Source organism: Thamnophis elegans, chromosome 7, assembly GCF_009769535.1.
Source record: "Thamnophis elegans isolate rThaEle1 chromosome 7, rThaEle1.pri, whole genome shotgun sequence".
In the NCBI taxonomy this organism is placed as follows: Eukaryota; Metazoa; Chordata; class Lepidosauria; order Squamata; family Colubridae; genus Thamnophis; species Thamnophis elegans.
In genome coordinates this window covers 77721116-77748232 of record NC_045547.1, presented here as the reverse complement: position 1 = coordinate 77748232, position 27117 = coordinate 77721116, and the positions used below count along the sequence as shown (strand labels likewise).

At 43.6% G+C, this 27117-nt stretch overlaps 1 protein-coding gene across 1 annotated transcript in view; it reads right to left on the bottom strand.

Moving 5' to 3' along the window:
- LOC116511714 (gamma-secretase-activating protein-like) overlaps window positions 1-27117 on the bottom strand; it is a 72653-nt gene that overhangs the window by 22604 nt on the left and 22932 nt on the right. Inside the window, exons 10-22 of the mRNA XM_032221883.1 lie at window positions 26618-26680; window positions 25364-25407; window positions 24142-24227; window positions 23009-23086; window positions 20686-20763; window positions 19661-19753; window positions 18148-18365; window positions 17292-17361; window positions 16232-16314; window positions 15503-15556; window positions 9294-9422; window positions 6410-6462; window positions 4283-4314 (exon numbers count right to left, since the gene is read on the bottom strand). Of these exons, the coding sequence (XP_032077774.1) occupies window positions 4283-4314; window positions 6410-6462; window positions 9294-9422; window positions 15503-15556; window positions 16232-16314; window positions 17292-17361; window positions 18148-18365; window positions 19661-19753; window positions 20686-20763; window positions 23009-23086; window positions 24142-24227; window positions 25364-25407; window positions 26618-26680 (1081 nt within the window). The remainder of the gene's footprint in view (window positions 1-4282; window positions 4315-6409; window positions 6463-9293; window positions 9423-15502; window positions 15557-16231; window positions 16315-17291; window positions 17362-18147; window positions 18366-19660; window positions 19754-20685; window positions 20764-23008; window positions 23087-24141; window positions 24228-25363; window positions 25408-26617; window positions 26681-27117) is intronic.

Genomic DNA, 27117 nt, shown 5'->3' with positions numbered 1-27117 from the left:
GGAGTTCGATCCTGATCGGTTCAAGGTTGACTCAGCCTTCCGTCCTTCCAAGGTGGGTAAAATGAGGACTCAGATTGTTGGGGGCAAGAGGCTGACTCTGTAAACCGCTTAGAGAGGGCTGTAAAGCACTTTAAAGCGGTATTTAAGTCTAAGTGCTATTTTATTGCTATTTTTTAAAAAAATAACTATTACACATACACATAGATACATATGCAGACATAGGCACCTATTTATAAATGTGTCTATGCCTTTTTCATTACATTAATGTAACATAATGTGTCTGACTTTGGTGTTATAGCCAAACATTATGTCATAATTGTAATTTTTGTCTATTTCCACTTCTCTTTTTTTTATTAATTTTTATTTTAAACACATCAACAGAAACAAACACATAACTTAAAAACAACATAGGAACAATAAGTTCCATCGTATATCATACAGCAGTTCCGAATCGGTTTCTTTGCAGTTAGTGTTTTCCCTTCTATCCATTTCTATCTTGCGTTCATAATCTCATTATTTGTTATCCATTTTTATATACAATTCTTTATTTATTTATTTATACTTAGCTACTTATGACCAAGTATTATTTACCTATATTGTGCTTTATATTTTTACTGTCATTTATTCTCTTACATACAGTTATAGATATACATTCACATAATTATTCTTTTTCTTTGCCATTCTTATATTATTATTATTCCATTTAAAAGGTTATAAGGTATAATTTGGAATGCTTTGTTTACCATCCTTTGCACCTGCTATGACACCACCTTATTTTCTCTTTCTTTTCTTTTCTCCCTCCCTCCCTTCTCTCCTTCCTTCCTTCCTCCTCTCCTTCCCCTTCTTCCTTCCCTTACTTCTCCCCTACTCCTATCCTCTTTCTTCTCCTTCCTACCCTCTCTCCTTCTCTTTTTCTCTCTTCCACTTCTCAAAGCGGTAGAAATGATAGGAATTATAACAGCACTTAGGAAAAAACAACAACTAAGAATTTGTCCCTAGGCTATGCTCGTGTATTTATCAACATATAAGGCAATGTGTATAAACATTTAACTTCCTGAAAATCAGCATCTTGGTGTTCTCAACATGCGCCACTGCCAATCTCCAAGACCCGTAAATAAACCACAGTTTATCTATATAAGCCACCAGCAACCACAGGAAGCAGCTTCTCCACCGCCGTATACAAAACAATATGGTTAGTCAAGATACGTTCAGCTGCTATCCTACACAATGCAAGAAAAGACCAACCATATTCAAGAAACTTTTCTTCCCTCACCACAAGTCAAGGAACAACAAAGTCCCAGAATTTGTGGAATGATAGGAATGTCCTTTCCCTTTTTTTTTTTGAAGTTGACATTTATAGGTTACAGATGGCACAAACTCTCAGAAGAAAACAAACAAAAGGATGCTTCCCTAGAAAAACATCTACTCTTATCGGAAGAGAGATCTAAGTGAGCAAAAGACTTCACTGCCTTAAACACAAAGACTGCCGCATTCCGGGTTTCACCTCCCCGAATTTACAGGTTAAACCAGACGCGCTAATTTACGGACTTAGAAGCGTGATGGCGAACCTGTGGCAGGCAGAGCACTACGTGTAGACACGCGTGTCGCCGGCTGCTGATCTTCATGCGCACCAGCCGGCTGGTCTTGAAAACGCCCCCCAAAATGGTGGTTTTCCGGGAGGTTTTTTCAGTTTGGTTTTGAGGCCGTTTTTGGCTCTAAAATGGCCTAAAAATGGCCCTAAAAGAGCGCAAAACCTGCCTGAGAAACAGCCAAAACTGGCCTGAGAAACTGCTCAAAATGCCCGCCAAAACAGCCCAAAACCTGCCTGAGGAACACCCCAAAATTGGCCTGAAAAACAGCCCAAAAATGCCCCCCAAAACAGCCCAAAACCTGCCTGAGAAACACCCCAAAATTGCCCTGAAAAACGCCCCCAAAATGCCCCCCAAACAGCCCAAAACCTGACTGAGAAACAGCCAAAAGCTCGCCTGAAAAATGGTCGAAAAATGCCCCCCAAAACAGCCCAAAACCTGCCTGAGAAACAGCCAAAAACTGGCCTGAAAAACGGCCCAAAAACTGCCTGAAAATGACCCCAAAAATGCCCCCAAAATAAGCTTGCATGCACCGGCCAGGTGGTCTTTGAGTTTCCGGCAGTCCGATACAGGCACATGCACGCAGGTTCCAGTTTGGGCACGGTGCCAAAAAGGCCATCACTGACTTAGAATAACAAGAGTTGGAAGGGGCCTTGTAGGTCATCTACAGTCTCAACATCTGTTTTACAGTGTGATGACCAAATCTGGATGCGGTGTTTTAGGTGTGGTCTTACTTATACTTTATAGCAGGAGTGTCAAAATCGAAGCCCGGGGGCCACATCTGGCCCACGGGGTCCTTAGATCTGTCTACGGGGCTGACCTGGAAACAGCAAAGGACCGGCCCGCGGTGGCTCTGCCAGCCAAAATGGAGCCCCATTTTGGCTGGCAGAGGGTCCAGGCCGAAAACGGAGCAGGCAAGGGCCGCAGGCAGCTCTCCCGTGCTCCGTTTTTGAGGGTTGCAAGAAGCGTCGCAGCCAAAACCGGAGCTCAGGAGCCCGTTTTCGCTAGCAGAGTACTCGGGCTACCACAGGAGCCCCCAACATGAGTGATGTCGAGCTGGCCACGCCCACCCTGGCCCCATGAGGTGAAACACAACACCGATGCGGCCCTCAATGAAAGTTTGACACCCCTGCTTTATAGAGTGATATTAGTACCTCATGTGATAAGTAAGTATAATCTTTATTGTCATTGTACTTGAATACAACGAAATTGGTTATGATCTTGATTGAATCCCTCTGTTGGCTTTTTTGGCTGCCGCTACCCACTGCTGGCTCATATTTAATTGGTTCTCCACTAAGACTCCGTCTCACGATTATTCCTATTAAGCCTGGTTTCTCCCCATCTATAGGGGTCCTTTTGGTTTTTCTTGCCTAAGTGTAAGGCTTTACTTTTCTCTACACTGAAGTTGTCTTTGAGTTGAGACTTATGTCAACGACACACATCACCAGATTTACTTAAGTTGATGAATCCTGTAGGGTTCACATTATGATCAAGGTAGGAAAATGCAACAGAGAGGGGGAATCTAATCAGTCCAAGAATTAGATGTTCTGTAGCAGGTTCTTCTTGGACTAGATGAAGTCAAGGCTGTATCTTCCTCCTGGCCAAAATAACGTGGCCCAAATTTCACCCATTCAACCCTTAAATCCCGCTTCCTCTACTAGTCCTGCCAGTGTGGAGAAGGACGGGATTCCTTCATCCCACGATGCTGAGGGAAGATATCTACAACCAGATATCTTATAGATTTCTGGAGAAAAGGAGATAAGAAATCTATGGACCTCCAGATCCCGTTACTAAGTTACAAACTTAGCCGAGGTGGCTAAAATATCGGCATATCTCAAAGACCATTCAAATGAGAGATATAAACGAGACTGGAAAAAATGGATTGACTATATACAAAACAAATACGGGACTAAGAAATTCCAGATAAACTATGCTTAAGATCAGGAATGATTTAAACTGTTCAAAGTTAGCATAGCAAGAAGAAGCTAAGATCAATGTAGAGATGTTATTAACCTCTTTTTTTTCTATTTCTTTTTTTTCAATATATTTTAGACTGTGTTTGTTAAAAATCTATACCGTGTATGGGCTCTGGGAAGTCGGGTGGGGGGAGGGAGGTGGGGTGTTGGGGGGGAGGGTGGGGGGAGGGGGGATATATACCATGTGTTAGATTTCAATGTAATGCGACTTCACATGTATACTGTTTCTCTTTAATTTCTCTGTAAAAATAGGACAAGTTGAGTACATTGACATATAGTAGAAATACACGGAAGGGAGGAGGAGTGGGATAGAAGGAAGATGGGTAGAGAGGGCGGGAGAGAGAGGATGGGAGGGAGGGTGAGAAGGAAGGGAGGGAGTGGACTGGGAGAGAGGAGTGGTAGAGGGGGAGGGGAAGTAGGGTAGAGGGGGATGATGGAGGGAAGATAGAAAGTTGGAGGGGGGCGGAAGAAAGAGGTGTATGGAGAGTGGAAGAGGTATATTGGGTTTCCATTTTTGGGGGTATTGTTGACAAGAGGAATTGCTGTGATTATTGTTTAATGTTGTATGGCCCCGGCTATGCACAGTATATATGTGAGTGTCTGAAAATGAAAATAAAAACATTTTAACCAGATCCCGTGAAGCAATGGCTCTCATAATGAAGGATGATGCTACTTAAAGCCTTTTGAGATTTAAATAAAACCCACCACTCATCTTACCTGTTTCCCACGTATGTAAACTGGAAAGCACCCTAGAAGAAAAGAAGGAATGTTTCTTAATAGCTTCAGTGGAGGGTGACTTTAAAAAGCCAACACATCCAAGAACTATACGTACTTATCGGTTTGTATAATAAAACCCAATGAAAATGAAAATAGGACCAGGAAGAATTAGTGGGGAAGATATTATCAGGCATAGTGTACCTGGAACAGATATCCATATTCTTCATGAATGTGGCTGAGAATATGGTTATGCTATGAATTATTATCATTCGGAGGAGGAGGAGGAGGAGGGAAAGGAGGAGGAGGAGGAGGAGGAGGAGGAGGAGGAGGAGGAGGAGGAGGAGGAGGAGGAAGAGGAGGAGAAGGAGAAGGAAGGAGAATTTGAGGAGGAGGAGGAGAAGATGAAGAAGAAAAAGAAGAGGAAGGAGGATGAGAATTTGAGGAGGAGGAGAAGAAGATGAAGAAGAAGAAAAAGAAGAAGAGGAAGGAGGATGAGAATTTGAGGAGGAGGAGAGGAAAAGAAGAAGAAAAAGGGAGGAGGAGGAGAATTTGAGGAGGAGAAGAGGAAGAGGAAGAAGAAAAAGAAGAGGAAGGAGGAGGAGGAGAAGGGAGAATTGGAGGAGGAGGAGGAGGTGGTGGTGGTGGTGGTGGTGGAGGAGGAGGAGGAGGAGGAGGGGAAGAAGAATCATCAGGTAGACCAGAATGGTAAAGGGTCTCTTGCTCGATCAGAGGGTCGGACTAGAAGACCTCCAAAGTCCCTTCCAACTCTCTTATTCTGTATTCTGTTTTCAATCAACTGGAATGGCGCGTCTACTTCTTTCTCATCAGACTATACTGATGCTATCCATTTCTAACTTTAAAAAAAAAACCCTTGTACACTGAAATCCAGGTGTTTCTTCAGAATAAGCCCTTTTTTTCGTTTGCTCTTGTTTAAGTCTCCTTCCTGACTCTCCCTCGATGAAAACAGAAACAAACCCACAAAAAAGACACATGTTTTAAGAGCGTCATCTACAGAGTGTTCAAGAGGCCTCAGGAGGCTTCCTTGAAGGCTATGGAGGACGAAAAATGGCCCTATGGACAAACCGGAGTCACTTCCGGGTTGCTTGTACGGTCGTTTTTTGCCCTCTGGAGTCTTCTGTGAAGCCTCCTGAAGGCCCCTGAAGGCTCCGGAAGGCTAAAACTGGCCCTATGAGCAAACCGGAAGTCTGTTCCCGAAATTCCGGGTTGCCCGTAGGGCCGGTTTTTCGCGCTCCGGAGGCTTCAGGGAAACTCTAATACTCGCTGAATAATACCTCCGATGTGAATGAGCACTTAATCAAATAACCAGTTGAAGTGATCGGTAGAGAATAAGAACGGAGGATGGGAAAAGTCAGGATGAAAAACAGATCAGATCCAAAAGAGGAGAGGCGCATCAAACTCCACTGACAGCCCCTTGAGGCAGCTGATTGATGGACGTTGGAAGATGCTGAGGAATGAAATTTTCTGAATCCCTCCCAAGAGAATATTGTGGTGCATTGGGGATGCCATGTCATAATGGAGTTTTGAGAACCGTGGACAACGGATCCATTTAAGGCAGTGATGGCGGACCTTTTTTGGCTCGCGTGCCAAAAGCGGGGGGAGCGCAGGGGGGTCATATGCAGGCGTGCCACACCCATAATGCAATGCACAACCCCCAGCGCACATGCGACCGCCATTTTTTGCATGCTTTTTTCGCCCTCTCCAGGCTCCAGAGGCTTTATAGGAGCCTGGGGAGGGCGAAAACAGCCTCCCCCCCCCACCCGAGGCCCTCCGGAGCTTCCCTGAAGCCTCCAGAACGCAAAAAAACGGCCCTACGGGCAAACAGGAAGTTAAGGAACGGACTTCCGGCTTGCTTGTAGGGCCGGTTTAAGCCTTCCGGAGGCTTCCCTGAAGGATGAAAAACGACCCCACGAGCAAACCGGAAGTCACAGCGAAAAATGGCCTTCAAAAAAGCTGACAGGGCAATGCCTTGCGTGCCCTGACAAATGGCTCCATCTGCCACTTGTGGCACGCGTGCCATAGGTTCGCCATCCCGGATTTAAGGGCATTTAGGTTTTATAATGGCAAATATTTTCCCTTTAATGAATGCCAGAAAGAGAATGGACTCACTTTTTTGTGTTTTCAAATATACTTTTGAGGTAAGATGTTCTCGCCGCTGTCTTCTGAAAGAAATTGTGAACAAGGTCACGCAAAATAGTCAATTTATTCACTCAATCTTCTTTTATTTTTTATTGCCACGTTTCCCCAAAAATAAGACAGGGTCTTATTTTCTTTTGACCCTCAAAATAAGTACTTGGCCTTATTTTTGGGGAGGTCTTATTATTTTTGAGGTGCAGGAGGCGGCGAGCGTGGTCACCTCATGGCTGCTGCTGTGTTGCAATATTTTTGGGGAGGGCTTATTTTGGGGGGAGGGCTTATTTTGGGGGGAGGGCTTATTTTAGCACATGCGCTCAAAAGCCCAATTGGGTTTATTATCTGGGGAGGTCTTATTTTGGGGGATACAGTGTGTGTGTGTATTATATAAGAGCCAAGGTGGCGCAGTGGTTAAATGCAGCACTGCAGGCTACTGCTAGATCAGCAGTTCAGCGGTTCAAATCTCACCGGCTCAGGGTTGACTCAGCCTTCCATCCTTCCGAGGTGGGTAAAATGAGGACCCAGATTGTTGGGGGCAATATGCTGACTCTCTGTAAACCGCTTAGAGAGGCCTGAAAGGCCTATGAAGCGGTATATAAGTCTACTGCTATTGCTATTGCTATATTGCTATATTTATTATCTATCTATCTATCTATCTATCTATCTATCTATCTATCTATCTATCGATATAGATACATATATATAGTTGTATAGCTCTCTTCCTTTATCAACTAAGCCAGGGAAATAGGTATGCATTGTGTCACAACACAACACACAACACAGGGCTTCAGCTGATAAGGAGGAGGACCTGTGGCTTAATGATTAAGACATCTGCCTAATATGTAATACAGCACAGGTTCGAATCCCAGTAAGGTTATGGCTAGCTGATGAGAGCTAAATAGCTTGAAATAGATCTATACTAGTCTCCCTTTATTTATTTATCAGCACAAATACAACACAAATGTAACAAAGGCAACAGTAAAAATATTGGGTTTCTATCGTGATGGTCTCTTGTGACGAGCCGATGGACAGATAATGGAAGCAGTTAGCTTCCTCCCATAATTGGGGCATACCAGGGGTTGTGACACTAAATATATATATAGATATATAGTTATATAGATATAGATATAGATATACATACATACGTACATACATACATACATAATAAAATTTTAAAAGGATGTATGTATGTATGTATGTATGTATGTATGTATGTATGTATGTATGTATGTTCCAACATAACTATGGAGCACCTTGAGCAATTTCAACCAAACTTGATAATCAGATACCCTCTGGAAACAGATACTGGGGGGAGGGGGGGATTAAGACACCCCTAGGGTGTGTCTCTGTATGTGTGCCTGTGTTCCAGCATAACTCTGGAATGCCTGGGCCGTTCAGGAGAGTGAGTGCGGTGTCCTAAAGTGGCAATTGTTTGTGATGTCAAGTAACATTATTTCTCAAATTTGCAATTTCACTACTGAAAATTTCTGCCCGTTGCAGCGCATTGCAAGATTTGAACTGACACCACAATAGCCTTCCTGAGATCCAGCCCAGTGATTTGAGAAATTTTTTTGTTTATTCAAATCCACAACAAGATCATGAACCACTGTATCCGTGTTTCCCCAAAAATAAGACGGGGTCTTATATTAATTTTTGTTCCGAAAGACGCATTCGGTCTTATTTTCTGGATAGGTCTTATTTTTTGAGAAATAAGATACGCGCCCATCTGACTGACAATCTTAACTGGGGCTTATTTTGGGGGTAGGGCTTATATTACGAGCATCCTGAAGAATCATGCTAGGGTTGGTAGCAGCAAACTGTGGCTCCGGAGCCACATGTGGCTCTTTCGTCCCTCTGCTGCGGCTCCCTGTCAGGTGATCCTACCATGTTTCCCACAGAAAACACCAGGAGCCCCAAAACCTGGGTAGGTGTGACTGGGGTATGTGTCATGTGATTGAGTGGGAGTGAGTGGTGTCAAGTTGGCCACACCCACCCAGGTTTTGTGGCTCCCGTTGTTTTCTTTTATGTGGGAAATGGGTCCAAATGGCTCTTTGAGTGTTTAAGACTGCAGACCTCTGTGCTAGGGTCTTATTTATTTATGAGCCATGGTGGCACAGTAGTTAAAAGTGTAGTACTGCAGGCTACTTCTGCTGATCACCGGCTGCCAGCAATTTGGCAGTTCGAATCTCACCAGGCTCAAAGTTGACTCAGCCTTCCATTCTTCCGAGGTGGGTCAAATGAGGACCCAGATTGTTGGGGGCAAGAGGATGACTGTAAACTGCGTAGAGAGGGCTGTAAAAGCACCTCAGGCCTGCAATTATATTCCTTTTAGAATTTTGGCCTGCCACACTTTCTCTTAATTCATTATGCTGTTTCATTAGTATAGTTGATGGGAGGGGGGAATAGACAGGAATAGGATTGTGGAATGTATTGTTTTCATTCTTTTCTAGAAGCCAAGGTCATCTTTTGTCTCCGCACTTTTACACCTGACCGGAAGCAGCTGGGTGGAGATGACAGCGTGGAAGAAGTAGATTGGACCATGTGATGGATTATGGGTGTGGGGACAAGATCATGAACTTTTAACTAGGTGGGATTCTGATGTAATTTCCAGAATTGGGATTACATAGATGTGCTAAGATGTCTGATTTATTAAATTGGAACTTTAAGGATCGTTTTGCCTTGGACTCTGATTTAATTCTACATGATACTTGGAACGCTGACAGCACTGTGATGCAGTATATAAGTCTAAATACTCTTACTGTTACTTTCCAGGTGGGTCTTATGTTTGGGGGAAACCTGGCTTAATGAATCTGGAATAACATCTACCCGCTCAACAAATTAAAAGCAGGAAGTCACTTACCTCATCGGAAAGCAGTTTAAACCACTCCCTCCGTAGCACTTTGTGGCTGAAATCCAGAGGCGGTTCAAAATATTTCACATATTCCAGGTACAGGTTTAACTTTTCCCAGAAACCTTTGCAGTTTCGCACCTCAAATAAGCAAATAAACGGCAAGAAAGAGAGAGAGAGAGAAGGTTTCCGGTAAGAGTTATTTCCTCCTCAACCTTATTAAACATGGTCTACAGGTCAACCTCAACTTACGACATTCGTTCAGTGACGTTTGAAGTTACCATAGCGCTAAAAAAAAGGGACTTATGACCACTTTTCACACAACTGCAGCATCCCCCGTGGTCATTTGATCAAAATTCAGACCCTTGGCAACTGTCTCCTATTTACGACGGTTGCAGCGTCCCAGGATCCCCTTTTGCGACCGTCTGACGAGAGACGTCAATAGGGATGCCAGATTTCGCTTTACAACGGGTTACTGACAACTGCAGTCATTCACTTAACAACCGGGGCAAGAAAGGTCATAAAACGGGGCAAAACTCACTCAGCGACAGAAAATCTGAGGTGAGTTGTGGTCGTAGGATTAGCTGTATTGCCTTCGACTCATTTTTGACATGGATGTCAGCGGGAGTAAAACTGATATTTTATTGAAGCTTTGTTCGTTGAGGCTAAGATTTTGGGGGCGGAGAATTATTTTTCTTTTCTTGAGAAAAGTGTTTTTTTTAACATACATATAATATAATCCAAAGCATACCTATACATCTTAACAAACATTTTTTGAGTATTCAACAGTATATCAATTCTTTTTGCCATTAAGCCTCTTCAATTTTTATTTGCTCTTCTGCTCTCCATACACCATATTATAGTCTATTTCGTCTTCAGCTCTCCTCCTCTCCTTCTCTTCTCCTCCCTTCCTTCTTCTTCCCTCTACCCTCTCTCTCTTCTCTACTTTCCCTTGCTCTCTCCCTCTCCTCTCTTTTCACACCTTCCCTCTCTCCTGCTCTTTCCCTCCCTTCTACTTCCCTCTCCCCTCTCCCCTTTTTCCCTCTTTCCCTCTCTTTTTCTCCCTTCCATTCTCTTATTTTACTTGGTGTATTTCCACCTTTTAGCAAACCCCATTTAATATCAACGGAATTGATAATTATATTCCCAACGAAAGAAGCGGGGAAAAAAATGTTTTCCATATTGCTAGTTTTTCTTTTAAAGAGATACCTTTATACGAATTCCAATTGGAATTATTTTTCAACATCTCTAACACCCTTGGAATCTTTGCAGCGATGTGGATAACACACCACTAATACGTTTTTAAAAGTGTGGTAAGTACAGTATCTGAAATGAGCAGTGTTAACGGAGATTAAAATTTAAGGAGGAGGGCTTGGCATTTGATTTATTTCAAGAAATAAATCTTTTCAAGATTGGAAAGGCCCAACAGAGACTTCATCTCTTTAGCGTCCTGTGGAAAATCAGGAGGAACAATGGCTGATGACCTCTTTCTATCGGTCAATTGATAGAAAGTGCCCTCGCATACTGCATTACGGTATGGTATGTTGGTTTAACTGCTGCAGACAGGAAGGCACTACAGAGTGTGATCAATTCAGCACAGAAACCATTGATTATCCTCTTAACGCCATTGGATGACATCGCCAGGTCTCGCTGCTTTAGCAGAGTAAGATACTCAGAGATGATTATATTATATTATGAGTAAGATACTCAGAAATGGTCAGTGACTCTTCGCACTTCGACCATCGGGCACAAGACATCGAAGCATAGCCAGCCGAACAAAAAGGTTTAAAAATAGTTTCTATCTTTGGGCTGCCAGACTCTTAAACACAACCATAATCACTCCACACACAAGCGGAAAGTTACGATTAGTTTGTTTTTTCCTTTTCTCTTTTCCCCTAATTACTTACATTTTATTCTTTATACTATTTATGTTCTTTGCATTTGTTTTTCCTGGATTGCACCAGTGGGCTAAAACCAATTTTGTTGTATTTATTTTGTACAATGACAATAAAGGCTATATATGTGTATGTATATGTATATGTATGTGTGTATTTAGTGTCACAACCCCTGGTATGCCCAAATATGGGAGGAAGCCTACTGCTTCCTTTCTCAGTCTATCGGCTCGTCACAAGAGACCATCCAGACAGAAACCCAATATTTTTACTGTTGCCTTTGTTACATTTGTGTTGTGTTTGTGCTGATAAATAAATAAAGGGAGACTAGTATAGATCTATTTCAAGCTATTTAGCTCTCATCAGCTAGCTGGGATTTGAACCTGGGCTGTATTACATATTAGGCAGATGTGTTAACCACTAAGCCACAAGGTTCTCCTCCTTTATCAGCTGAGCCAGGGAAATAGGTATGTATTTAGTGTCACAACCCCTGGTATTCCCTGGCTCAGCTGATCAGCACAAATACAACACACACACTCACACACAGACACACACACAGACATATATATATATATATACTTGGCATTAAATTTATTTACTAGCTGTATATTCCCAACTCCAGGTGTGAAATATTGTATCCATACATGAAGGTCCAATTATACTGATTTATTGCTAAAAACCTATGCATAGAAATCTTCTCAGTTAATGATTAGCGCCTGCTAGGAATTAGATAAGTATCTACAGAATTAAAGGGGGAGTTGGGCTGTTTGTGGCTATGGAGGGATTCTAGGCTAATCTCTCTTTTGACTCCGCCCTCCAGGTTCGGCCACTGCTTCTCTCACAACGTACCGAATGCACCATCTATCCCAGGGGTGTCAAACTGGCGGCCCATGGGCTGGATGCGTCACGTGCAGGCCATGTCCGTCCCTCCCCCCCCCCGCCGCTCCACGAAGGGAGAAGCGAGTTTGACACCCGTGTTCTATCAATTCCATTTTACTTCATAGTAAAAGCTGAGCGCGTTGACCTTAGCCCTTTTTAAATGCCGAGTTTTTAACCGCACCCTCAGACAGCCAACAGGTGCAACTACGCAATCCTTTTGTTCTAAACACCAATTCCCTGCCCAGCACGACCGTCCCAGTTCTCCTACAGTTATAATACCAGTATGAAACCTACCACCTGGGGTGCCCCATTCCTTACAAATGTGATCATCCAGCAAGAATTGCAACAAACCCATTGCAATGAAAACAAAAACCTACTGAGTATGGCAGTGCTTCACAAAGGAAAAGGGGGCCAGTGTTCATTTTATGACAAATTCCTGCTCAGAAATCATCAGTAAACTATTCCAAACTAATTTGTCCTCCTAAGTTAGCTGGAACTGCTTTGTTGAATGTAGCTAGGATTGTCTCCATGTGTAAATGTTAAAGATGTGATGTCAAGATGCCAGTTATAGAAGACGGAGGCTTTACTCTTTTGCAACAAATACTCCTCTTTTGATATAATCGCTTAGAAAGAATGTAGAACAGGAGGGACCTCAACCGGTAACTTTAAAAAAAATAAAACCCAGTTGCAAACTGTTCATAGTCAAATTGGCTTTAAGCCATTTTCAATTCTGGTCTGGAACCAGACAGTGGATAAGGCCCGGAGATTATTAAAACATCTGAAGAACAGTTGCAGGAATTGGGTATGGCCAGTCGCGGGAAAAGAAGGACTATGAGAGCAGTATTCCAATATCTCAGGGGTTGCCACAAAGAAGAGGGAGTCAGGCTACCGTATTTTTCAGATTATAAGTCGCACCTGATTATAAGATGCACGTAAATTTAGAAGAGGAAAACAAAAAAAGGGGGTGGTTTGGCCTCTGCATGCCACATTTTCAAATTTTGGGGGCCTTTTTTGGGCCCTTTTCCAGCCTTTTTTCTACCCATTTTTGAGGCTTTTTTGGGCCAGGTTTGGGGGCTTTTTGGCCCGTTTTTGAGGCTTTTTTCCCAGCCCGTTTTTGAGGCTTTTTTCAGCCCATTTTCAGGCTTTTCTTGGCCCATTTTTGAGGCTTTTCTTGGCCCATTTTCAGGCTTTTCCTGGCCCATTTTTGAGGCTTTTCTTGGCCCATTTTTGAGGCTTTTTTGGCCTGTTTTTGAGACTTTTTCAGCTAATTTTTGAGACTTTTTCCAGCCTTTTTTCTACCCATTTTTGAGGCTTTTTTGGCCAGTTTTGGGGGCTTTTTTGGCCCATTTTCAGGCTTTTCTTGGCCCATTTTTGAGGTTTTTCTTGGCCCATTTTTGAGACTTTTTTAGACCATTTTTTTAAAAAGCCTTGAAAACAGGCCAAGAAAACCCTCAAAAACAGCCCAAAACAGCCTCAAAAATGACCCAACCCCCTCAAAAATGGGCCAAAATAAGCCTCAAAAACGGGCCGAAAAAAGCCTCAAAAACAGGGTGAAAAAAGGGGCGTGCATAGGCCAAAAAATGGTGGATGGGAGTGGCTTCGGCAATATTTGTTCTATAAGACACACAGCCATTTTCACCCCCTTTGGGGAGACAAAAAAGTGCGTCTTATAGTACGAAAAATATGGTATTCTCCAAAGCACCTGAAGGCAGGACAAGGAGCAATGGGTGGAAACTAATCAAGAAGAGAAGCAACTTAGAACAAAGGAGGAATTTCCTGACAGTTAGAACAATTAATCAGTGGAACAACTTGCCTCCAGAAGTTGTGAATGCCCCAACACTGGAAGTCTTTAAGAAGATGTTGGATAGCCATTTGTCTGAAACGGTATAGGGTTTCCTGCCTAGGCAGGGGGTTGGACTAGAAGACCTCCAAGGTCCCTTCCAGCTCTGTTCTGATTTGAAATTGACGATGGGATTCAAGGAAGACGGAAACTAGATTTCCAAAATATAGTTGGGATGTTATGCCTGAACTAGCCACGTGATTCCAAAGAATACAGCAATCCTGGACTTAGTGACCGTTCAAATGCCACTGAAAAAAAATGACTTATGACCAGTTTTCACACTTATGACTGCAGTAGCATCCCCGTGGCCATATGATCAAAATTTGGTTCCTTGGTAACTGGTGTTTGTGACAGTTTTCCTGGGATCACATGTAACCCTGACAACTGTCTTTTGAGACGGAGAAGGAAGCCAGGTTCCCCCTAACAACTGCAGTGATTCACTTAACAACTACGGCAAAAAAATGTCATAAAACGAGGCGCAATTCACAACAAATTGTCCTGCTTAGAAACAAAAATTGGGGGTTCGATTGTGGTTTTAAGTAGAGAATGATAATTAACAAACATATTAAGAATTAGCACTGAATCAAAAACATTTTCTCTATATAATTATAATGGAAAACCATCCAATGAAACCTGTTCTTAACCCTATTCCACGATGGGGTATTTATGGCAGGAATTGCGCTCACTGAAACCCAGTGAAAATTAAAAGCATGCCTTACTGTTATATAATATAATATGTTATATATAAATAAAACATTTAGATGTTTTATATATATGTAACATATTGTATTATATACTACAATAGCAGTAGACTTATATACCGCTTCATAGGGCTTTCAGCCCTCTCTAAGCGGTTTACAGAGAGTCAGCATATTGCCCCCAACAATCTGGGTCCTCATTTTACCCACCTCGGAAGGATGGAAGGCTGAGTCAACCCTGAGCCGGTGAGATTTGAACCGCTGAACTGCTGATCTAGCAGTAGCCTGCAGTGCTGCATTTAACCACTGCGCCACCTTGGCTCTACTATATCTATAACAATTAGGTATGCTTATAACATCAGTTGTTAATATATAATATATAAACATACATATATACGTATATATACACACACGCTATAAACTATAACTATATAATATATATATAACCAGCAGATAAATCGGCGTTGCCCAGGCATTTATTTATAGGGGGAAAATCTCCGGACCAAATATAATTTCTAATGTTGGGTTTTCATCCTTAGCAGAGGGAGCCCCCTTGTGGAGTACTGTGAAGACATTACCATGGCAACTCCACTGCACTGTACAGTAGAATCCATTTTACAGCAGTACAGTAGAAGCTACTTAAAGGCACAACAGGCTGCATCTTAACAGAACACACACCCCAAAGGATGTTAGGGGTGTCTTATCCCCACAGTATTTTTTTTCCAGAGAGTAAGTCATCTGTGTACCAAGTTTGGTTGAAATTGCTTGAGACGTTCCAGAGTTATGCTGGAACACACACATACACAAACACACACACACACACTTACAAACACACATATATATATACATAATGTATATGCATATTATGGTATATAACTACATTGTTACTATATTTTTATTATGCAGACTTACCTTTAAAGAGGGTAACGAGATGAAGTACATTTCACACAGAATTCCAGGAATATCCTACAAATGTGGAAATAATAAGTGTTAACTTTTCAGGCGAAATGCATCCATGGAGCAGAATGATTTAATTAAGCTGAAGAACATCTGGCCTTCAAAGAGAGAATGATCTCACCTTCTAAACCTCCATTTCAGAGAAGCATGTTTTGTACAAAGAAAATATCAATCCAAATATTTTAAGCGCCCCGCTTTTTTTTAACATGGTTATGACCACAAAGGGTTATACGGGGAAGTTTCGCGATGAGTCTCGTTGGCTCATTCTTAAATGAGCCATTCTTATGTTGTTCTTCATGTTCCATAAGCCATTCTTATGAGCTATTCCTCCATGAACTGTTCTTATGTCATTCTGATGTTCTTCTTCTTCTTGGCTCATTCTTAAATTCTATGATTATTGGAATCACAGAATTGTAGGGGCTGAAGGGACCTTGGAGGTCTTCTAGTCCAACCTGCAGGAGACCTTATTCCATTCTGGACCAATGGTTTTTCCAATCTTTTCTTAAAACTCCTCCAATGATAAGAGCACCCACCATTTCTGGAGGCAAGCTCTTCCATGGATTAATTGTTCTGTCAAGAAGTTTCTCCTTAATTCCAGGAGGAAACCAAATCTGTCTCCGAATTTAACGATAAAAAGACCTCCCTCCATTCAGATTAGAAGTAGATGATTAGAACATCTCTTACCTTCTTCCAGTTCGGCAGTGACGTATACAGTAAAAGCTTATCCAGGTGGCTGGATTCCAGGCACAATTTCCAGTGTAAAGAAGCTAAGAACATTGAGACAAAAATAGGCTCTTGACTGCATCAAGTAAAATACTGCACGTCTCTGTGAAAATTAGCAATACCCTTCGACCGTAGCTCTATTTGCAGGAGAGTTCCACTGAATTCAGTGGAGTTGAATCACTAAATAGGATTTAGGATTTCAGTGTTATTATAATAAGAGAGGTTAAAGGTAAAGGTTCCCCTTGCACATATGTGCTAGTCGTTCCTGACTCTAGGGGGCAGTGCTCATCTTTGTTTCAAAACCGAAGAGCCAGCACTGTCCAAAGACACCTCCGTGGTCATGTGGCCGGCATGACTCAACGCCAAAGGCGCTGTTGCCTTCCCACCAAAGGTGGTGCCTATTTTTCTACTTGCATTTTTACCTGCTTTCAAACTGCTAGGTTGGCAGAAGCTGGGACAAGGAACGGGAGCTCATTCCGTTACGCGGCGCTAGGGATCCGAACCGCCAAGCTGCTGACCTTTCTTATCTCCCTGGGAATGCTGCCAGAGACCGAATTGCCAAATGCAGAGCAAGGCCAAACTTAGCACAGAGTCAAAGAGAACTGTTCAAAGCTTGAACCGATGAGATGAACTAATTGCTTCCTGCAAAAGCTCGTCCGGTTCACTCCTCTTTTATGCCCTATGGGAGGGGCCAATCATCTCCAAGCCTTACTCCCGAGTCGATCCTGTTTTCTTAACTGTTCTTGCCTTCTGGCAGCTCTGCGCATGTGCACATTGGGAACAGGCTCCCACTGTTCTTCTGCCTCGCTGATGTCAGATTCCAGAGGCAGCACATAACTACCAGATGGCCTTGGCCCCCTCTCTGCCTCCGACGCAGAGTCCTCGTCCGAGCCTTCCCCAGACTCCAGGACTGGCCCACGTTCCTCCCCAACTTCCCTTACTGTCCAACTCTGCATCGGAATGATGAATACTCTTAATGGCTGCACCCTTGTAGGAAGGCCCCAGGCATAAAAGCACTTACCAATGATTACTTCTTGTATAGGGTCAAATGCAAAACAACTTGATGCGTTCTCGGAAAGCCACTGGATGATCTGTTAAAAAGAGAAAACCAAATCTTCATGGTATTGGACCTGGGTACTTGAGAGACCGCCTGCTGCCAATTACCTCCCAAAGACCCATTAGATCACACAGGGTGGGCCTCCTCCGGGTTCCGTCTACCAGCCAATGCCATCTGGCTACTACCCGGGGGAGGGCCTTCTCTGTGGCAGCTCCGGCCCTTTGGAACGAACTCCCCGCAGAGATTCGGACCCTCACCTCTCTCCAGTTAAAACCTGGCTGTGTCGGCAGGCCTGGGGTTGATGAGTTCCCTTCCCCTCTCAACCTGGGTGGCTGTGTGGCTGTTGGCTATTTTAAACGTTTGTATTGCACTTTTGTGTTCCCTTTCCCCCCCGAGTTGTTCGCCGCCCTGAGTCCCCCTGGGAATAGGGCGGCATATAAATAAAACAAATCTAATCTAATCTAAATCTGGTATCACCTGAAAGCCATCATCACACCTTGTAAAAGGGGGTTGAATTCCCTGTGAACGGCTGTCTTAGTGTAACAAGGGCTAAGTCGCCTACTACTCATAATCAAATGAAAAACTAAAAAAAATTCATTTAACGTACAAAAATGAATTGTATCTGTGGTTATATCAAAACATGCTCACCTTCTGATGCCCCAAATTAACTGAGATATATTGTAATATGTGGTAACTGGCAACTGACTTGATTTAAAAAAGCAACAGTGGGTCCAACGTATTTTCTATTTTATACCCAACGATAAGCAGACGACAATTTCCGTCGGACAGACTGGAGAAGCGATACACGCCCTCACCCCACCTGGTCTTCTAACTCCTCCGTGCTTCCGACATGTAGTAGGAGACAGTGCAAGGCTGCTAACTGGTCGTTATCCGACTTGCTCTTCCACAAAAATTGTAGCAATGCCTCCGGGCTCATTTCCACGGTAAATATTTTCCCGGTGCGGCGATCCAAGATGCTCGATTTGGCTGGGGAAAAGACGGTGTCAGCGTTTAGTGGGTTAATCTTTGCTTCTTCACCTGAAGAGAAAAAAATAATCGAGCAGAAGGACTGTTACAAAGGGCACAGTGGCCACACGCTGAAATATCCAAAATCTCCAACTATCTATTCTATGTTCTATGGTCAGAGGTGTCAAAACTTGATTTCATTGAGGGCCGCATCAGGGTTGTGTTTGACCTCAGTGTGTGGCCAGGGGGGGACGTGGCTAGCGCAATGTCACTTATCAAGGCTCCGTTTTCGGCCACAACGGCCCTCCTGGGCTCTGAGGTGGCGCAGTGGTTAAATGCAGCACTGCAGGCTACTTCAGCTGACTGCAGTTCTGCAGTTCGGCTGTTCAAATCTCACCGGCTCAAGGTTGACTCAGCCTTCCATCCTTCCGAGGTGGGTAAAATGAGGACCCGGATTGTTGTTGGGGGCAATATGCTGACTCTGTAAACCGCTTAGAGAGGGCTGAAAGCCCTATGAAGCGGTATATAAGTCTAACTGCTATTGCTATTGCTCTGTTTTCAGCCACAACAGCCTCCTGCAGCCCCTTGGCAGCAAAAACAGAGCTTGGGGATATCAAGCATGGCCCGCCTGCGCTCCTTGGCTGCAATGGCCTCCTGCAGCCCCCGTCCAGCAAAAACAGAGTTTGGGGATACCATATGTGGCCCGCCTGGGCTCTGTTTTCGGCTGCAACAACCTCCCGCAGCTCCCTGCCAGTGAAAATGGAGCTTGATGGGGCGCATACAGCCCTCCCTAGCTTCCCTTTCTCTGGCAGAGGAATCACCAGCTGGTCCTTGGCTGTTTCTTGGGTGGGCCTGGAGGCCAGATCTATGCACTTCGTGGGCCGGATCCAGTGATGGGATTCAGCCAGTTCACACCTATTTGGGAGACCCGGTTGTTAACTTTCTAAGCAGTTCGGAGAACCGGTTGTTGGAAGAAATCTCCTTTTGTTTTTCCCCACTTTACAGGGCTAATCCTGTAAGGAAGGCAGGAAGGAAACATTCTGGTGTTGTTTCTAGCCTAATCTTTATTGCCCCGCTTACAGAAACTGCCTCTCCGGTTAACCCTTATTGCCATTGTAACCGCTAAGGCGAAGCGCCCATCGACCTGAGTGACGTTGAGTTGGCCACGCCCACACGGTCACATGACCACCAAGCCACGCCTACCCAGCTGGTCATTAGGGCAGAGAACCAGTTGTTAAATTATTTGAATCCCACCACTGGCCGGATCCGATCCCCGGGCCTTGAGTTTGACACCCCTGTTCTAGATTTTAAATCCAGGCATTCCTTTCTCCTAGAAACAATTCTTTTTTTAAAAAAAATAAAAATACCTGATAAAAAGAAACTGTGGCAGATTAAGGAAGGATGTTGGGTGTCCAGAAGATGCAGGAATTGTCCAGGTAAATACACAGCCACGTAAGAGCCTGTTTTGGGATGAATGGGTTTTTTTTTTTAACATAATAAATCAAAATAAAACAAGACAGTAGTGAAATGTGCTCACTAGGTGCATTATTCAAGACTGCGATATTATTATATCATTAAATCTAGAATACAGGTAGTCCTCGACTTACGACAGTTCATTGAGTGACCGTCTGAAGTAAGAACAGCACTGAAAAAAGTGAACTGTGACTCCCTTTTTTCATACTTACGACCATCACAGGATTTCCACGATCAGGTGATCAAAATTCAGACTCTTGGCAACTGACTCATATTTGTGACGGTTGCGTGTCCCGAGGCCACGCAATCCCCTTTTGAGACCGTCTGACAAGCAAAATCAACGGGGAAGCCAGCTTTGCTTAACAACCACGTTCCTGACTTAACAACCGCAGGGACTCACTTCACTCCGGTGGCAAGAAAGGTCGTAAAACGGGGCAAAACTCAACTTAGCCACTGTCTCGCTTAGCAACAAAAAAATGGGGGCTCAATTGTAGTCGTAAGTTGAGAACTACCTGCAATTATATTTCGTTAAGCAGGCAACCCCCAATTTAGCTCCCCCCCCTTTTTTGTTTTAAGCAATTCCAATGTTGTGGGGGTGTTTCGCAGGAAGCGAAGCAGCTGAAAGAATTTAAATGTTTCCCCCTCACGAAAAATGCCAAGTCTTATGACTGACTACAGGCTATTAAAACGCTTTGTTCTGCCAAGCAGAATGAAGCCAAGTTAGAAACAATTCCTTATTTGGCAAACCAGATTTATGGGGATCGGGAAGAGATCACGGCAGAGCACAGAGACAAAACAAAACACGTATGTTCTAACTTTTCAATGGAAAGAACTCCCAAGTTCCCTAGATTGTTAAGTGTGTCTCAATCAGAGAAGCGGAAAAGGAGGGGAAGTGGGGGGGACAAAATTATTAATTTACCAAGATCCAAAAAAACCAGCTCCTTTATTTGTGGAGAATTCCTCTCTTCCAAAGTGACGATATATGTTTTACTATAACCTGAAAAGAGAAAAAGGCGAAGGTAACCAGCTAGGCTAGCCAAAATGTACGAAAATTTATCACCTAATTGCTGGAAATGTAACCAAACACCGGGCACCTACTACCACATGTGGTGGATATGTAGAGAGACAAAAAAAAAACTATTGGCAAGGGACTCAAATGTGGTTGGAAGAAACGACCGGATAGAAATTGGAATTTAAACCAGAAATATTCTTATTAGGAATTGTAAAAGAAGGTCAAAGTGAAGGGCTAACATATTTAACATTATATATCATAACAGCAGCGAGAATAGTTTTATGTCCAACCATGGAAGAGTGAGAACATACCTCTGGAAAGGGAAACAATAAAGATAATATTAGACTCTGCAGAATGTGATAGATTAACGCTGGGACTAAAAAACAAAGGAGAGACCGAATACTATCAGATTTGGAATAGATTTTACCCTTCGTTGGATTTGAGGAATAGAAGTCGGAACGGAAAGAACAAGGATGTATAGATTGAAAGAAGATGTAATATATGTATTATATTATGAAAGTATAATATTTATAAGGGGTTAAGTATATGTATATAGTTAGTAATGTGTTGTGGCCCAGCAGGAGCCGTTGGAGCTGCCACCAGACTCCGACAGCAAGGGGCCCTATGAGTCGGCTCTGGAGGATGTGGAGGACCCTGGACAGGGTTCCGACTCCGAGCAGGGACCAGAGAGGCTGGTTGGCCACCAGGAGGCACCTGAGGCATGGAGCAGCGGTGAAAGCCAAAGGGAGTTTGTTCCTGACGTCAGGCACTGGAGCAGTGGTGAAGATCAAAGGGAGTTTGTCCCTGACGCCAGGCAGAGACGGACGGATAAGCGCCAGCAGCAATTACGGAGACAAAGAAGATAATCGGGCCCAGGTGATTGTGATTAGGCTCCTTCCAAGAGAGTATATAAGAAGACACTTTGGGAGGAGGTTTTTTGGAGGACACAACTATTATACTAAAGCTGGAGAAGCTCTTGGGTGTATTTCTTATCTGTGGAAGTCTGGGTTCCTGCCAAAGTCTTGTCGGTATGTTAATTTACTGTGAATAAATTGTCTAGCAGTAATCTTATGTCGGCGTGACTCACCGTACAGAAGGGAGTCAGAACAATAATGTATGTGGAATGCATAAAATATTTATGTTATGCCTTAATTTTTATATGGCAGAGATAACGACATGATGATTGCACCATGTCCAACTTTTATTTTTAACAATAAAGTATTTTAAAAAGAAAAGAAAGAGTGCAGGTAATATGATTCTGAAAGTGGTAGGAATTAAAAGGGGAGCATAAACAAGTGATCTAGGCTAGGTTTCCATCTCAATTTTACAAACCGCAGCATCAACTTAAAATTTAACCATTAAGTAGTAGTTGTTGTTATTCTGCACAGAAAGATCTAGGGAGACTACATTAAATAAAAAAAGAAGGATAGAGAAAGCACTTCACAAGTAGGCCTGGTGCGGAGGTCGGCGGCAAATCGCGCATGTGTAGAAGCATCTGGATCAGTGGGCGGAGCCTCCCGCCACCGCCACCACTACCGGTTCGCCCGATTTGGGCCGAACCAGGAGCAACCTACCTCTGGCCTGATGTCCTGATGGCGCGTTTTTAAATAGAGAGTAGAATAGAAATTCAAATAATTTATGAAGTGATAGAAACAAGAAGTAGAAAGTAGAATTTGGGGAAATAGTATTATGTATGAAGTAAAGGTAAAGGTTAACGTATGAGCTCCCGTTATTTGTCCCAGCTTCTGCCAACCTAGCAATTCGAAAGCGCGTAAAAAATGCAAGTAGAAAAAAAAAGAACCACCTTTGGTGGGAAGGGAACAGTGTTCCATGCGCCTTCGGTGTTTAGTCATGCCGGCCACATGACCACAGAGATGTTTTCAGCTTTGAAAGGGAGATGAGCACTGCCCCCTAGAGTCGGGAGTGACTAGCGAAGGGAACCTTTATCTTTACTAACCTGTCTTTATTATTTTTTACAAACAACTCAAGGGGGCAAACGTATCCAACACAACTTCCTCCCCCTATTTTCCCCACAACAACAATCCTGTTAGGTGGGTTGAGGTGAGAATGAAAGACTGGCCCAACTGGCTTTCATGGCTAAGGCAGGACTTGAACTCATGGCCTGCTGCTTTCTAGCCGGGTGCCTTAACCGTTAGATCAAGCTGCCTCTTCATTAATCAATAATCAGTATAAGACCTGGATAATTTTGTAAGAGGCAGCATAAACTTACCTTTATGTAGAAAAGCCACGGAATAAGACACTTCTTTGGAATTCGTATCAGCCAAACTGTAACACAAACATAAACTTCCTAGAAAGAAAACATATATACAGGTAATCCTCAGCGTACGACCAAAATTGAACTCAGAATTTCTGTTTTTTTTAAAAAAATATATGTTTTACTAACTGATAACCCGGCATTGTCCAGGTATTTATTTATAGGGGGGAAATGTCCGGACCAAATGTAATTTCTAATGTTGGATTTTCCCCCTCCCCCTGTTTCCTAACAATGGCAACTTGATTACAGACATGCAAATGCTTTATGAGTTGTATTGTATTGTATTGTATTGAATGGATTTATAGGCCGCCCAATCCCGGAGGACTCCGGGAGGCTTACAGAAAGTTGACACCCGGTTTCTGGCATGCCGTGACAGTCCATGGACTTGGGCGTTGGGAACCACTGGTCTAGGACAGGGTGTCAAACTCAGTTTCATTGAGGGCTGCATCAGGGTTGTGTTTGACCTCGGAGGGCGGTGTGTGTGCACCTAGGGGTGAATGGCCAGCTCGACGTCACTCATGTTGGGGGCGCCTGTGGTGTCCCGAGCACTCCGTAAGTGAAAACAGGCTCTTGAGCTCTGTTTTCACCTGCGACAGCCTCCTGCAACCCTCTGCCAACAAAAATGGAGCTCGGGGAGGACCACACGCAGCCCTTCCGAGTTCCGTTTTCGGCTGGGCTGGCCTCCTGCAATCCTTTGCCAGAGAAAACGGAGCTGGGGGAGGACCACCCGCAGCCCTCGCCAGCTCTGTTTTCGGCAGCGCTGGCCTCCTGCAGCCTTCTGCCAGGGAAAACGGAGCTCAGGAAGGCCACGCACGGCCCTCCTGAGCTCCGTTTCCGCTGGCAGAGATGCCGCGAGCCGGTCCTTTGCTGCTTCCAGGGCAGCCCCATGGGCCAGATCTAAGCACCTCGCGGGCCATGAGTTTGGCATCCCTGACCTAGGATATACATTTAGAAGAGGAAATACCTCTGGAAGACAGGTTCGGTCTGCAGTATAGCAAGAACCAAAAGAGAGATTCTGCAAATTTATAACTCAAAGTTTCCCAATGCTTGTATTCCAAAAACTAGCTTTGCCTCTCTTGTATACAGACCTGTGTCACTGGTAAATATGTGTAGATCCAAAGGTTTGGGTATCGTTTCTTGGTCTTGGTAATAGCTGTAATTCAAGTTCACAGATCTAGGAAGAGAAAACAGGAGATACTACATCTTTATCTCCAAGAGCTACATTACGGAAGTCCATAATCCACGTGAAAGGAATCAACCGGATTCTCCAACGAAGCACACTTGTCATCGTAAAGATTTATTTATTCAATTCAGTTCAGCTAACTGTTTTTGGAAGGATAAACCCATAGTCCCAGCGACTCCGTGATTTACAGAAATGAGATTAATGAGCAACATGCACGCTATTTATTGAAGTGGATTAGCTAGGCAGGATTATACTGATACAGCTATTAGCGATTTAAATGCTTATGCAGAATTTTTATCATTTGTATTTGTGAATGTGGGCCGTGTTAAGTTTAGTTTTCCTTCTTCCTAGTTTCTTTTAGAGGGTTGTGGGGTTTTTAAAATAAATTTTAATATGCTTTTTCAATTTTTTTAAAAATTGGATTCACTTTATTCCATTCACAGAAGCACACACACGTTGTATATATACAAAAATACATACATGCATACATACATATATATAATATAAACATATAAATACATATACATAGATACACACACACAAACACATATACACTATATTGCCAAAAGTATTCGCTCACCCGCCTTTACTCGCATATGAACTTACTGTAAGTGACCTCCCATTCCTAATCCATAGGGTTCAATATGACGTTGGTCCACCCTTTGAAGCTATAACAGCTTCAACTCTTCGGGGAAGGCTGTCCACAAGGTTCAGGAGTGTGTTTATGGGGATTTTTGACCATTCTTCCAGAAGCGCATTTGTGAGGTCGCACACTGATGTTGGACGGGTTTACGTGGCCTACCACTTCGTGGCTGAGTTGCTGTCGTTCCCAAACACTTCCACGTTCTCATAATACAGCTGACAGTCGACTGTGGAATATTTAGGAGCGAGGAAATGTCACGACTGGATTTGTTGCACAGGTGGCATCCTATCACAGTTCCACGCTGGGATTCACTGAGCTCCCGAGAACGACCCATCCTTTCACCAATGTTTGTCAAAACAGTCTGCATGCCTAGGTACCTGATTTTATACACCTGTGGCCGTGGAAGTGATCGGAACACCTGATTCTGATTATTTGGGTGGGTGAGCGAATACTTTTGGCAACACAGTGTATTTCTGAAACTCACCTTAATCTTATGTCAGCCATGGAGATCTCCAAAGGTGCTTCAAGCTGTTTAAAAATCAAAAGGCAGCTTTGGGTTATCCCGGTAGAGAGGATCAGAAAGCAACAGTATTTCAAACATACCGTATTTTTTGGAATATAAGACGCTCTGGAGAATAAGACGCACCTTAGTTTTGGGGGAGGAAAATAAGAAAACAAAAATTCTGCCTCTGCCTACCAGCATCCATCGGTATTCAGCTGGCTAGCGTCCTTAGCAAACAGCCTGCTCACCTTCCCCACATTAGTTCGCTGGCTGGTTGTGAGCATGCGCAGGCTCATTGGGGCTGATACGCAGCTTCAAAAACACAGCTGATTGCGACAGGGAGCTCCAGTGAGTAAAGCAGGTGAAGTACGGAACTCGTCAGACAAGGCAGCAGCTGTTCCGGGTCGCCATTTTGGCCTCCACGCCTCACGTTTTCAGCCTCCAAACGCTGCGTTTGAGACCCATTCAAGGCAGCGGTGATCACTAAAGCGCATCGCTGACGATCACCTCCCAAAAACGCGACGTGCGGAGGCCAAAAACGGGGCATGCGGAGGCCGAAAAAGCGATGCGCGGAGGCAGCGATCGGCAGCGATGTGCTCTAGCGATCCCCGCAGCCAGTGGTGGGATTGAAATAATGTAACTAATGACCACCTAGGTATGTGGGGCTCGGTGGTCATGTGACCGGGTGGGCGTGGCAAAACTCAACATCACTCAGGTCGATGGGCGCTTAGCTGTTACAATGTAGTAAGGGTTAACCGGAGAGGCAGTTTCTGTAAACAGGGCAACAAAGATTAGGCTAGAAACAACATCAGAATGTTTCCTTCCTGCCTTCCTTACGGGATTAGCCCTGCGAAGTGGGGAAAAAACAAAAGGAGATTTCTTCCAACAACCGATTCTCCAAACTGCTCAAAAAGTTAACCACCGGTTCTCCCGGATAGGTGCGAACCGGCTGAATCCCACCACTGCCCGCAGCCTTGAAGGGATCTCAAATGGAGAGTTCAAAGGCTGAAAACGGGAGGCTTTAAAATGATGTCTGGGTGCAATCAAGTGTGGCTTATTTAAATTCTGTGTAAAGTTGCTTCTATGGGACTCATGTTTCAGATTTCAAAATGGATGTTGTCCTTTGCATTCATCATGCCCACATTTAGCTCCAACCTTCCCCACCCAAAAAAAAATCCCCCCTCCACATTCAATTTAGCGGCATTTTCACTTTACAAAGTCCGCAGGAGAACTTACTATTAGTTTAGCGTCTTTGTCGGGATAAAATTGGATGCAATGTAATGTGTCCCTTTCTTCTTCCTACAATGAAAAGAAATGTAAACAGAGACCGAAGTTCTATCTGTGGAGGTTAACATTATCCTGATAGACTGGACCAGAAATGAATTTCACAGGAAAACCAGTGAATCAGGAAGATATTTGACTGAACCACTTCCAAATATTATCTTGTCTCCTAAGACTTCTCACCCATTTGCTTAGGTAACAGTTCGTGCATATTTCTATCAAGGCCACCTCGCTTATTCTTTACCATCATAAATAAGATTATTTATCCCACCTTCATTATTGTTATGGTATAAATAACTCAAGGCGACAAATGTACCTAATATTCCTTCCTCCTCTTCCTCATAACAACAAACCTGTGAGGTGAATTGAGCTGAGGGGGCCCCCAAATCAACCAAGCAACTAACTTTCATGCCTAAGGTGGGACTAGAACTCCCAGTCTCCTGATTTCTAGCCAG